Here is a 12,656-nt window from a genome sequence, read left to right on the forward strand (position 1 = left end):
GGAAACTGAGATATTACAGAAAGGAGGAGATGAGAATCTCATTGGGCAAAGAAGGGAGAAACTTCCCACCCAACTGACTGTCGACCCATCACATTCATGTTGTCATTCTTCGTCACACGGTTGCTAAGATAATCGTCATGCAATCCCTTCTCAAAGTCAGGGTATGAGTTGAGGAACCTGATTATTGTCCTCGAAAGTACTTAATGTCACGATTCCAAGGCTATACAATATTACAGAGAACAAGTTATTTATCTCACGTCTTGGAAAATATTTGCAATGTTGTACAACTTGTGCCCTGAATTCATGCTATTGTTCAGTTTTTGAGCTAATGCCCAATTGACTCCTTGAAGGAGTGCTCTCCTTGTCCCAGAATCACCCAGAATGCACTGTGAGGCCCATTGATGACTCATGGGTAAAGTACACGATGGGCGTTAGTACGTTTCTGATGGAGTTTCCCATCTCCTCAAAAGTATCTTTGTGGGAAAGCAACATTACTGTGCTCTTGCACTGGGCAGAGATGCCGTTTATAGCTCAGTAGCAGAGAGAAACTGCAAGTTGAACTCCGTGATTAAGACTCCTAAATTGATAGTGCAGTTTTAGACGATTTTTATAGCTAAGCTAGCTACTTCACATGCTGATATTTACTTTGGTATTATTGTGTGTAGCCATCTTTTTCTAGCTAGATAGCAGCTAGCCCAGAGAGAGCATTGCATTGTGGGTTATGTAGTAGACTTGAGCTGCACCAGATTTCCCAAAGCGATTTTCACGTTTCTACTTGCATTGTTATAATGATAAAATGAAACATTTGTTCACAAAAAGAGTGTTATTTAAAGGAAAATTCCAATCAAAAACTGTATTTTGGTATTTGTTTCATTAGTCTATTGTTGACATGGTCCCAAAATGTTTTGCTTGTCAGCAATCAAGTTTTCAAGATAAGTAACTTTCAAGATACAGCAATCATCCCCGTATAATGGATTTTGCATCATAAGACTCATCATAAGATTTCTCTGTTTCCTACTTTTGTATTTGTAAAAAATGCACCTACACACCCTGATGAGTGGTCCTTTACCTGTGCTCTGTTGTGAATGATCCTGTCTAAAGTCTACCCAATGATCTTCAGTCACTCTCCTCGCCAACTCTCCCCGGAGCATCAATTAGCCTTTCTCTTAATCAGCAAGATTGGGACACACACACACACACACACACACACACACACACACACACACACACACACACACACACACACACACACACACACACACACACACACTTTCACAATACAACACACACTTTCTTTATCTCTCTGCAATCAGTACAGAAGAGCAAGGATGAGCTAGCATTAAATAACCTCTTCCTGGGTTTCCTCAGTGTTCTGTGCATTTGTAATTATGCCCTCATGCACTGGATACACTGATTTACTTCTTCCTGCTGCTTTGTCTCAAGTATTGCACTGTAATGGAATTGATGTCAACTCGGCCATAGAATAGACAATTTATGTCAAGCTAAGAGTCATTATGGAGAGCGCCATTTCCATTCTGTCATGCATGCTCTATTCCATGCCTATGGGTTTTCATCCCATTAACCTGAGTGCATGCTAAAACAGTGCTCAGTACACTAACAGGAAATTGTTTTATTTTGGGATGTAAAGCGAAACAAGTTGGGCAGACTTGCCATTACTCTTACTCCAAGAACTACGGCTCGGCTCTTGCAGTTCACGCTCTCCTCATAAATATTGTAGCATTTACCAACCTTTCACCATGTTGTCTGTCTACCTCCTTGACCCAGTTTGGCTGTCTGACTTGAACACATTCATCCACTCTCCCCAGAGAGGGTTGAAAAACCTCCTGGAGTTGAATCATTTAGGATTGGCAGTGACCTCAGGGCTTTATCTGAAAGACATCTAACAAATGTGGAGGCAGAATGCAATAAATGTGCTTCATGAAATATAATTTGACTCTACAAAATATACCACTTCTCCATTCACTGACCTGTGCTTTACCTGTTGTCCTGTCCAGGCTGTGGACCCTGCCTCTGTTGCCTTGGTGACCCTGGGCTCCTCTAAGCTCATGCTGTTTGAGGGCGGCCCCAAGCCATGGATTCTAGAGCCCTCCAAGTTCTTCCTGAACCTGAAGGCTGAGGATGACAACGGGGTTAGGCTGGCTCTGACCGGGTCCACCTCCCGTAGCTACCTCCGACACTGGTTCAGAGCCACCTGTAGAGCCATAGGAGAACAGGTGAGGGAATGGGCTTTTCCTATGGGCTTTTCCTTGTTCGGTACCTACTTGTTCAGTACCCTGGGCTTTAAACTGACTTTTTAGCTCTTTGAGATGCACTGTAGATGAAATTGTGACACACCAGTAGTATGTGTTATGAACAGTTAATAAACGTGTTATAACCATCTTTCTAGATATTGGCAGTAACCGTGGGGAACCAGCCCAGTCTGACCAATCCCTATCCTGCGGTGGAGCCGGCGGTGGTGAAGTTTGTGTGCGCCCCTCCCTCTCGCCTCACCTTGGTGCCTGTGTACATCAGTCCCCAGCTGGACCTCACCTGCCCTCTGCTGCAACAGAACAAACAACTGGTGAGGAAAAGAGAGCAAAGCAGGCAGTGTTGACACAGCACACATACTAACACATTTGCCACAGGAGCTAGCGAGACAAAAAAAACTAAAGACCCAAGGTCATGTCAAGTTTGTCTTTCTGCCTTAATTGCTCCTGAGGGAATAAATAAAGTGTATTAAATTGAATGTCTTCCTCACTGATGGTACATTTTACACAGTGATTCTATGTTTACTGTAACATAGAAAGAGAACTACATTGTAACATTATTTGTTGCAGGTGCCTGTCTCAAACTACCACAACCCTGTGCTGGACCTGGCTGCCTTTGACCAGCAAGGCAGGAAGTTTGACAACTTCAGCTCTCTGAGTATCGTCTGGGAGTCGACCAAGGTATCCCTGGCCAGCATTGAGCCCACCATGCCTATGGAACTGGAACTACTAGAGGACAGCAACAAACAGAAGAGACTTCATGGTACGGCTTTGATCATGCTCATGATGGTATCCTTGTTTGCTTTTGTCGTTATTCTTTAATCTAATACCAGGTGAAATCAGGTAAAATACCAGGTTTTTGCAGGCTATTTCAATAGCTTTGACCAACAGAAATGTCATCTTGTCTGTTAGGTCGTCAGGTGGTCCTTGTCCACCACCAGTCTGGGATTGCTGCTATAACAGTAACAGCTCTGGGTTACCAGGCCCCCCACCTTGAGGCTGCTAAGGTTCTCAGTCCGGTAAGACAAACACAACCTATAGCAGAGAAACAACACCTTTTATCTTATGTGGTTAGACAAGCAACTCATTTGAGAGCCGTTGTGTTCATTTTTAGTCTTTTTCACTTCCTCCTGTGACTGGCTGAGATATCTACTGCAGCCCTCATCTTCCACATACAACACCCGTTCTGCCAGTCACATTCTGTTAAAGGTCCCCAAAGCACACACATCCCTGGGCCGCTCCTCTTTTCAGTTCGCTGCAGCTAGCGACTGGAACGAGCTGCAACAAACACTCACACTGGACAATTTTATGTCCATCTCTTCATTGAGACTCAATCATGGACACTCTTACTGACATTTGTGGCTGCTTTTTGTGATGTATTGTTGTCTCTACCTTCTTGCCCTTTGTGCTGTTGTCTGTGCCCAATAATGTTTGTACCATGTTGTGTTGCTACCATGTTGTTGTGTTGCTGCCATGCTATGTTGTTGTCTTAGGTCTCTCTTTATGTAGGGTTGTGTTGTCTCTCTTGTCGTAATGTGTGTTTTGTCCTACATTTTTAAAACATTTTAATCCCAGCCCCCGCCGCAGACCTTTTTTGTATGCTGTCATTGTAAATATGAATTTGTTCTTAACTGACTTGCCTAGTTAAATAAAGGTTAAAATAAATAAAAGGAAGAGTGCCATTGGCTGAATAAGTCTGTCTCTGTGACCACAGAAAATAAACATTTTAATCAGTTTAGAGGTTGCGATAACTACACAAGACACGAGAGGCAAAAGTCAGATCTTCAAAGAACTGTACAAATATTATATATAATATTAATTTTGCCGTTTACACTAACACTATGATTTCACTTGACTTTCACCACAGAACTCAACTTTGTAAGAACACCGTCATGTAGGGTAATCTCATCTTGTTACTCTTTTGGCATGACATTTACACCTGTAACCATGGCGCCCGTCCTGTTTTATCTCCCTCTTCCTGGCAGTTTGACCCTCTGACCCCTGTCTCAGCCACTCTGGAGCTCCTATTGGTGGAGGACTTGACAGTCAGTCCTGAAGCTGTCACCATATACAACCACCCTAACGTGCGGGTAAGAACTGGGGCCTGTGTGAAATGTTCAGAAGAAATGGATAGAAATGTAAGTTATAGAGCTGACAGAATACAATGTGACCTATCCCATCCGTCACTGTCAAAAGTGATATCTTCTCCATGTATCCCATTTCTATGGTCCTCCACTCTTCCCTCACTGGCCACTACTATCTTAATCCTGTCTGACCTTTGACCCGTCTCACGCTCTGTAATCCTCTTACTGAGGTCACTACCTGCCATGTAAACCCCTCATTCAGTCTCCCTCCGTATCGCTGACGGCTCACAGATACCATCTAGCTGATAGCGCTGGATTATGATGCCTTGAAATATTACACACAGGGGCCCTTCATCACAAGGTTTTATCAGCATGGATTATCTCACTATTATTACTTGTGGCTTATGATGTGAAAAGCATGTGAACCACAATGTATTGATGTTACACTTCATGGGCTACAGTACATTTCATCTGATATTGTGATGGGCCTTGGGCTTCTTCTTTGTCATCTTGTCCATTGTGGTATCACGCTTTCATCTATGGCTTCTCCTGCGGTGTCCTCCAGGCTGACCTGGCCCTGTGGGAGGGATCTGGGTATTTCTTTGTCAACACCAGTGTTGGCGGGATAGCATACGTGGTGCACAAAGAGGCCCAGGGATCTGCTGAGGTGAGGAGAAACATGGAACACTCAGAATGACAATACTCTGTTTGAATGTACTTCTATAGGATTAGCATACCATGGTTACATATTTGTCTGATGTGATGTTGTATAACTGCCTTCCTAGGTCTTATACCTCTTTTGGTCTCTTAACATCTTACTTTCTAATGCTATTGTAAATGACGTGATACTTTGAATGAATGTAGCATTGATGAAAGCACCAGGACATCCTTGTGCCTTTGTTTTAACACATAGACAAGTTCAGTGAAAACATGTCATAAAACCTTTAATAACTGTGGTCTCTCCAGGTGCTTCCAGTCCAGCCGGGGACAGTGCAGGTGATGGTTCATGACCTCTGCCTGGCCCTCCCTGCCCCTGCTACGGCTACGGTCCACATCTCAGACATCCTTGAGGTTTATGTCCGATTGGTTGACAAGGTCAGTGGCCAGCCTCAATACTTTATCCTGCAGGGCAGACACCCAGCTTGACTGTAATCCCTGTTATCTCTCACACATTCCTCTGGTCTGACTAGCCCTTATAAATAAATGGCGTCATGCTGAAATTCCAAAGGTTGTGTATCACTGGTTTGCTATGGAACAGGACAGCCTTGTTTTCTGTGAAGTGTGTATTCAGGAAATGGAAATAGAATTAAGATGCTATGAATGTTGGTTGATCCTTTAATGCCAATTAAACTCATTTGAGTGTAGCTGCTTATATACTTTGTTTTATGTAACTTACTAATTAAATTAGATCCCCAAATAGTGCTTTTCCTAGTAACACAACATTGACTTGTTTTTTGCAGGTGGAGATTGGTCAATCTGTGAGAGCCCATGTCAGGGTTCTGGATGACAACAATAAGCCCTTCCTGGCCAAATATTTCCACTTTATGAATTTGAAACTCACTGTAACTTCTGCCATCGTCTCTCTGCAGTAAGTTACCGTTACATGATTGAATCATATAAGTATAAAGTTATATATCCTCTCTGTGCAACTGGTCATGGAAAAACAGATTTAGAATGACTCCTGCACTCACTTCGGCACGTATATTATGCCTGCATTTCAGTTTCAGTTCACCATTCATGTTGTGTTTACCCCAGAGCATTGTCAGATCTCTCAGAGAAGGACACTGCTATCTTCCTGGTCAAAGGGTTAGCTATTGGACAGACCAGTGTTTCTGCTATGCTAGTAGACAGAACTGGAAGGAAGATTGTATCTGCTCCTCAGAAAATAGAGGTAGGAGGGTTTCATAAGAACATAACTCAACATTGTTGTCCAATCATGTTGTATGATGTCGTTGACAGTCATTTGTTTCGGTATTTCTAGGTCTTTCCACCATTCAAACTGATCCCCAGGAAAATGACTCTGATAATCGGAGCAATGACCCAGGTAAATTGGATTCTACAGTTATATGGACTATTGTGAGAACCCTGGCCTTTGCAAAACCCTTATGTCTGGATAATTTCCAGTTGTGAAGATGATTTGAATCTCCATACAGTGGGGGGAAAAAGTATTTGATCCCCTGCTGATTTTGTACGTTTGCCCACTTACAAAGAAATGATCAGTCTATAATTTTAATGGCAGGTTTATATGAACAGTGAGAGACAGAATAACAACAAAAATATTGAGAAAAATGCATGTCAAAAATGTTCTAAATTGATTTGCATTATAATGAGGGAAATAGGTATTTGACCCCCTCTCAATCAGAAAGATTTCTGGCTCGCAGGTGTGTTTTATACAGGTAACGAGCTGAGATTAGGAGCACACTCTTAAAGGGAGTGGTCCTAACCGCAGCTTGTTACCTGTAAAAAAGACACCCGTCCACAGAAGCAATCAATCAATCAGATTCCAAACTCTCCACCATGGCCAAGACCAAAGAGCTCTCCAAGGATGTCAGGGACAAGATTGTAGACCTACACAAGGCTGGAATGGGCTACAAGACCATCGCCAAGCAGCTTGGTGAGAAGGTGACAACATTGGGTGTGATTATTCGCAAATGGAAGAAACACAAAAGAACTGTCAATATCCCTCGGCCTGGGGCTCCATGCAAGATCTCACCTCGTGGAGTTGCAATGATCATGAGAACAGTGAGGAATCAGCCCAGAACTACACGGGAGGATCTTGTCAATGATCTCAAGGCAGCTGGGACCATAGTCACCAAGAAAACAATTGGTAACACGCTACGCCATGAAGGACTGAAATCCTGCAGCGCCCGCAAGGTCCCCCTGCTCAAGAATACATATACATGCCCGTCTGAAGTTTGCCAATGAACATCTGAATGATTCAGAGGACAACTGGGTCAAAGTGTTGTGGTCAGATGAGACCAAAATGGAGCTCTTTGGCTTCAACTCAACTTGCCGTGTTTGGAGGAGGAGGAATGCTGCCTATGACCCCAAGAACACCATCTCCACCGTCAAACATGGAGGTGGAAACATGCTTTGGGGGTGTTTTTCTGCTAAGGGGACAGGACAACTTCACCGCATCATTTGACGGGGCCATGTACTGTCAAATCTTGGGTGAGAACCTCCTTCCCTCAGCCAGGGCATTGAAAATGGGTCGTGGATGGGTATTCCAGCATGACGATGACCCAAAACACACGACCAAGGCAACAAAGGAGTGGCTCAAGAAGAAGCACATTAAGGTCCTGGAGTGGCCTAGCCTAGCCAGTCTCCAGACCTTAATCCCATAGAAAATCTGTGGAGGGAGCTGAAGGTTCGAGTTGCCAAACGTCAGCCTCAACCTTAATGACTTGGAGAAGATCTGCAAAGTAGAGTGGGACAAAATCCCTCCTGAGATGTGTGCAAACCTGGTGGCCAACTACAAGAAAGGTCTGACCTCTGTGATTGCCAACAAGGGTTTTGCCACCAAGTACTAAGTCATGTTTTGCAAGGGGTCAAATACTTATTTCCCTCATTAAAATGCAAATCCTTTTATAACATTTTTGACATGCGTTTTTCTGGATTTTTTGTTGTTATTCTGTCTCTCACTGTTCAAATAAACCTACCATTAAAATTATAGACTGATCATTTCTTTGTAAGTGGGCAAACGTACAAAATCAGCAGGGGATCAAATACTTTTTTCCCCCCACTGTATGCTTTCGAATAGGTCTTTCCAGCTTACCTGTTGGAACAAATGCTAATTTGTCTTCTTGTCATTTGTGAAGCTCTCCAAATGCCAGTTAATTGCTGAACATTAAGTAATTGTAAATATACACTGAGTATACAAAACATTAGGAACTGCTCTTTCCATTAGACTGACCAGGTGAATCCAGGTGAAAGCTATGATCCCTTATTGATTCCCTGGTTAAATCCACAGTGTAGATGAAGGGGAGGAGACAGGTTAAAGAAGGATTTTTAAGCCTTCAGACAATTGAGTCATGGATTGTGGATAGGTGTCATTCAGGGTGAATGGGCAAGACAAAATATTTAAATGCCTTTGAACAGGGTATGGTGGTAGATGCTAGGTTTGTGTCAAGAACTGCAACGCTGCTGGGTTTTTCATGTTCAACAGTTTCCCGTGTGTATCAAGAATGGCCAACCACCCAAAGGACATCCAGCCAACTTGACACAACTGTGGGAAGCATTGGAGTCAACATGGGCCAGCATCCCTGTGGAACCCTTTCAACACCTTGTAGCGTCCATGCCTGACGAATTGAGGCAAAACTCAATATTAGGAAGGTGTTCCTAATGTTTGGTATACTCAAACCCTGTGAGTGACATGTTGATTTAATCTCCAATTCTCCAGTGTTGATTATTCTAACAGACCATGGAGGATTTGATTGACTTGAGCAATTTAAAGACCTCACATTGACTAGAGTTAATGAACACGCTGTCGGTATTCTCAAGGCCAGTCATGTGAAACGGATAGTCTGCATATTTATGGCACACACACACCACCCCTTACCTCATCTCTCCATGTTGTAGATCACATCCGAGGGTGGCCCACAGCCCCAGTCCAACATCCTCTTCTCCATGGCCAATGAGGAGATAGCGTCTGTTAACGGCATAGGTCACGTCAGGGGCGTCGCCATTGGCAACGTCACCGTGACAGGACTGGTTCAAGCTGTCGATGCCGAGACTGGGAAACTTGTTGTTGTCTCTCAGGTAAAATACCTGTACATCATCAGCTGAAATACAATGTGTGTTTAATCCTGTTTTTCACCAATTGAAAGCGATGTAATTCTATGCTGGTGTTTTCTATGAACAGGATCAAGTAGAGGTTGAAGTTGTGCAGTTGAGGGCCATTCGCATCCAAGCCCCTATCACCAGAATGAAGACTGGGACACAGGTAACGCATGATAAATTAACAGTAATCTCAAATTGTCTCTGACAGTGTCCACAGGACATTCTTCAATCCAAGAAAGATGCATGAGATTGTGAATATTAAGACTGGTGACCTGCTCTGAGTTGACTCATCCTATCCCTTCACCTAGATGCCTGTATATGTCATAGGGCTCAGCAGCAGTCAGACCCCCTTCTCATTTGGGAACGCCCTGCCTGGCCTCACCTTCCATTGGACCACCACCAAGAGAGACATCCTGGAACTCCAATCACGACATGCCGAGGTGGGAACCACTTTTTCATCTAGAGTTTTTCTCCTTGATGAGTGGCAAAGGGCCGCTGAAGATACATTTGGGTCCACAAGCACCATCGTTTTCAACTGAATCCACAAGAAGCCATAAATGGTGTAATGGGAAATTATTACAATTATACTGGTATGATTACAGTTATAGATGAGTCAGATAAGACGTCTTTGTTTTGAGCTCCTCTCATTCTTCTGTATCAGAGTGACTGACTGAATTAGGACAAAATGTCGCTCCACCTTCACTAGAGAAACAACATCTGATATTTCTAACACTATTTCTGCTTTCATTCACTGATAAAACATCCGTCTCTGTTCAGGCCTCCGTCCAGCTCCAACCGGAGCATAACTTTGCGATGAGTGTGACAGGGAAGACTAAAGGAAGGACCGGCCTCAAGGTGGTCCTAAAGGTCACTGACACCAAGGCTGGACAACTGGAGGGAAATCTACTGGAGCTTATTGATGAACTCCAGATGCAGGTACTATACTTATGCAGATACCTATAATATACCAGAGGAAGTTGGATACCAAGTCCGGCATACTGCTGGTTCTTTTCTCCGTGGTACTTATTTGACGGATTTGGCCAGAGATCCCAATCTCCTGTTAGCCTAGGTCAGGGGAAGAATTCAAGTCAGCAGTACTGCTAGCTAAGAGGTCCGGATTTAGGGTTCAGCCCAGGACACAGCATTGTGATGGATCACTCTGTGTGGCTGGATCACACCGTTTCAGAAATATATGACACGGCTCATGTATTTCTGGTTTGGTTTATAGTGCTTGTTTATGGACCTCCGCTTGTCCTTGCGTTCCCTTCCACCTAAAAACAAACTGAAAGTGAACCAACATTGCAAGAGAAAACAACATGCTGAGAAGTCTGAATCATTGAAGCTCTGAATATGGTCCTTGAGTCTCTCTGTGGTAGTTAACTTTGTAAAGTAATAAGAAGGACAGATGAGTCGTGCATCTGCTTCAAACTGCATTATACTATGTTGTGTCACGAAAACCCATACATCAAAGGATGGGTAAAAACCTCTGTTTATTACTCTCAACTCTTCCCTTTGATCAAGGTTTATGACAAGCTGCACATGCTTAACCCAGCCATGGAGGCTAAGGACATACTGATGGCTCCCAACTCTGGGCTCAAACTCCAGACCAGCAGGTAATGTTAGAGGGGCCGACCAACACCCCTTTGTCTTAACCTAAGACACTTTGAACACACAATTTTCCACTGAACACTACACATGAACTCTTAGGTTCCATCTCAAATGACACCATATCCTTTATAGTGCTCTACTCTTGACTATTAAAACAACCGTTTGAGTCGTCTCCAGAAGATACAAGTCTACTAACTCTGGTGTCTTCTCCCATGGTGTGTGTAAACAGGGACGGTGTAGGTTCTCTGTCCTACCGGGTGCTGGATTGTCCCAACCAGGCTACCATTGTCCAAGTGGATGAGAAGGGCCTCCTGTCCTCTGGCTCTCTCACTGGCTCCTCCTCCCTGCTGGTGACCTCACAGGAGACCTTCGGTGTCAATCAAACACTGGTCCTCGCAGTGAAGGTGAGACCCAGTGGCTCCTTACTTCAATTCTATGAATCTTTGTTGTCCCTACGGCAAATAAACACAGTGCAAGGAATGAGAAATAACACAGTACACTATAATCCATGAATAGATCAATGGAAAGGGGATACCTAGTCAGTTGTACAACTGAATGCATTCAACTCACATTCGTACATGTAAAGTTGTCTTTCACAATTTCTGGATTAAGTTGGCTTTATTTAGTTTAAAGAACTTCAAGTTCTATCCATATCATCCTAAATTTACCGTATCTCATAAACTCAGCAAAAAAAGAAACGTCCCTTTTTCAGGAACATGTCTTCAAAAATAATTTGTAAAAATCAAAATAACTTCACAGATCTTCATTGTAAAGGGTTTAAACACTGTTTCCCAGGCTTGTTCAATGAACCATGAAAAATGAATGAACATGCACCTGTGGAACGGTCGTTAAGACACTAACAGCTTACAGACGGTAGGGAATTAAGGTCAAAGTTATGAAAACTTAGGACACTAAAGAGGCCTTTCTACTAACTCTGAAAAACACCAAAAGAAAGATGCCCAGGGTCCCTGCTCATCTGCGTGAACGTGCTTTAGGCATGCAGCAAGGAGGCATGAGGACTGCAGATGTGGCCGGGATAATAAATTGCAATGTCTGTACTGTGAGACGCCTAAGACAGCGCTACAGGGAGACAGGCCGGACAGCTGATCGTCCTCGCAGTGGCAGGCCACGTGTAACACCTGCACAGGATCGGAACATCCAAACATCACACCTGCGGGACAGGTACAGGATGGCAACTACCAAATTTACACCAGGAATGCACCATCCTTCCATTAGTGCTCAGACTGTCCACAATAGGCTGAGAGTGGCTGGACTGAGGGCTTGTAGGCCTGTTGTAAGGTCCTCACCTGACATCACCGGCAACAACGTCGCCTATGGGCACAAACCCACCGTCGCTGGACCAGACAGGACTGGCAAAAAGTGCTCTTCACTGACGAGTCACGGTTTTGTCTCACCAGGGGGTGATGGTCGGATTCGCCTTTATCGTCGAAGGAATGGGCGTTACACCGAGGCCTGTACTCTGGAGAGGGATCGATTTGGAGGTAGAGGGTCTGTCATGGTCTGGGGCGGTGTGTCACAGCATCATCTGACTGAGCTTGTTGTCATTGCATGCAATCTCAATACTGTGCATTACAGGGAAGACATCCTCCTCCCTCGTGTGGTACCCTTCCTGCAGGCTCTACTTGACATGACTCTCCAGCATGACAATGCCACCAGCCATACTGCAAGTTCTGTGCGTGATTTCCTGCAAGACCGGAATGTCAGTGTTCTGCCATGGCCAGCGAAGAGCCCGGATCTCAATCCCATTGAGCACATCTGGGACCTGTTGGATCGGAGGGTGAGGGCTAGGGCCATTCCCCCCAGAAATGTCCAGGAACTTGCAGGTGCCTTGGTGGAAGAGTGGGGTAACATCTCACAGCAAGAACGGGCAAATCTGGTGCAGTCCATGAGGAGATGC

General features: G+C 44.2%; 1 protein-coding gene across 8 annotated transcripts in view; it reads left to right on the top strand.

Moving 5' to 3' along the window:
• Nucleotides 1–12,656, top strand: part of LOC106566759 (nuclear pore membrane glycoprotein 210) — a 50,116-nt gene that overhangs the window by 17,816 nt on the left and 19,644 nt on the right. For all 8 annotated transcript variants that reach the window (XR_001319935.2, XR_006758516.1, XR_006758515.1 and 5 more), the window contains 16 exons: nt 2,016–2,234; nt 2,408–2,581; nt 2,838–3,030; nt 3,180–3,286; nt 4,253–4,357; nt 4,917–5,018; nt 5,318–5,446; nt 5,812–5,939; nt 6,107–6,242; nt 6,333–6,395; nt 8,930–9,109; nt 9,213–9,293; nt 9,439–9,570; nt 9,908–10,066; nt 10,652–10,743; nt 10,968–11,142. Coding sequence is in view for 5 of the 8 variants with exons in the window: in XM_014135123.2 (XP_013990598.2) it covers nt 2,016–2,234; nt 2,408–2,581; nt 2,838–3,030; nt 3,180–3,286; nt 4,253–4,357; nt 4,917–5,018; nt 5,318–5,446; nt 5,812–5,939; nt 6,107–6,242; nt 6,333–6,395; nt 8,930–9,109; nt 9,213–9,293; nt 9,439–9,570; nt 9,908–10,066; nt 10,652–10,743; nt 10,968–11,142 (2,175 nt within the window). In the remaining 3 variants the exon portion in view is untranslated. The remainder of the gene's footprint in view (nt 1–2,015; nt 2,235–2,407; nt 2,582–2,837; nt 3,031–3,179; nt 3,287–4,252; nt 4,358–4,916; nt 5,019–5,317; nt 5,447–5,811; nt 5,940–6,106; nt 6,243–6,332; nt 6,396–8,929; nt 9,110–9,212; nt 9,294–9,438; nt 9,571–9,907; nt 10,067–10,651; nt 10,744–10,967; nt 11,143–12,656) is intronic.

The sequence above is a fragment of the Salmo salar genome, chromosome ssa13 (assembly GCF_905237065.1).
Source record: "Salmo salar chromosome ssa13, Ssal_v3.1, whole genome shotgun sequence".
NCBI classification, from domain to species: domain Eukaryota; kingdom Metazoa; phylum Chordata; class Actinopteri; order Salmoniformes; family Salmonidae; genus Salmo; species Salmo salar.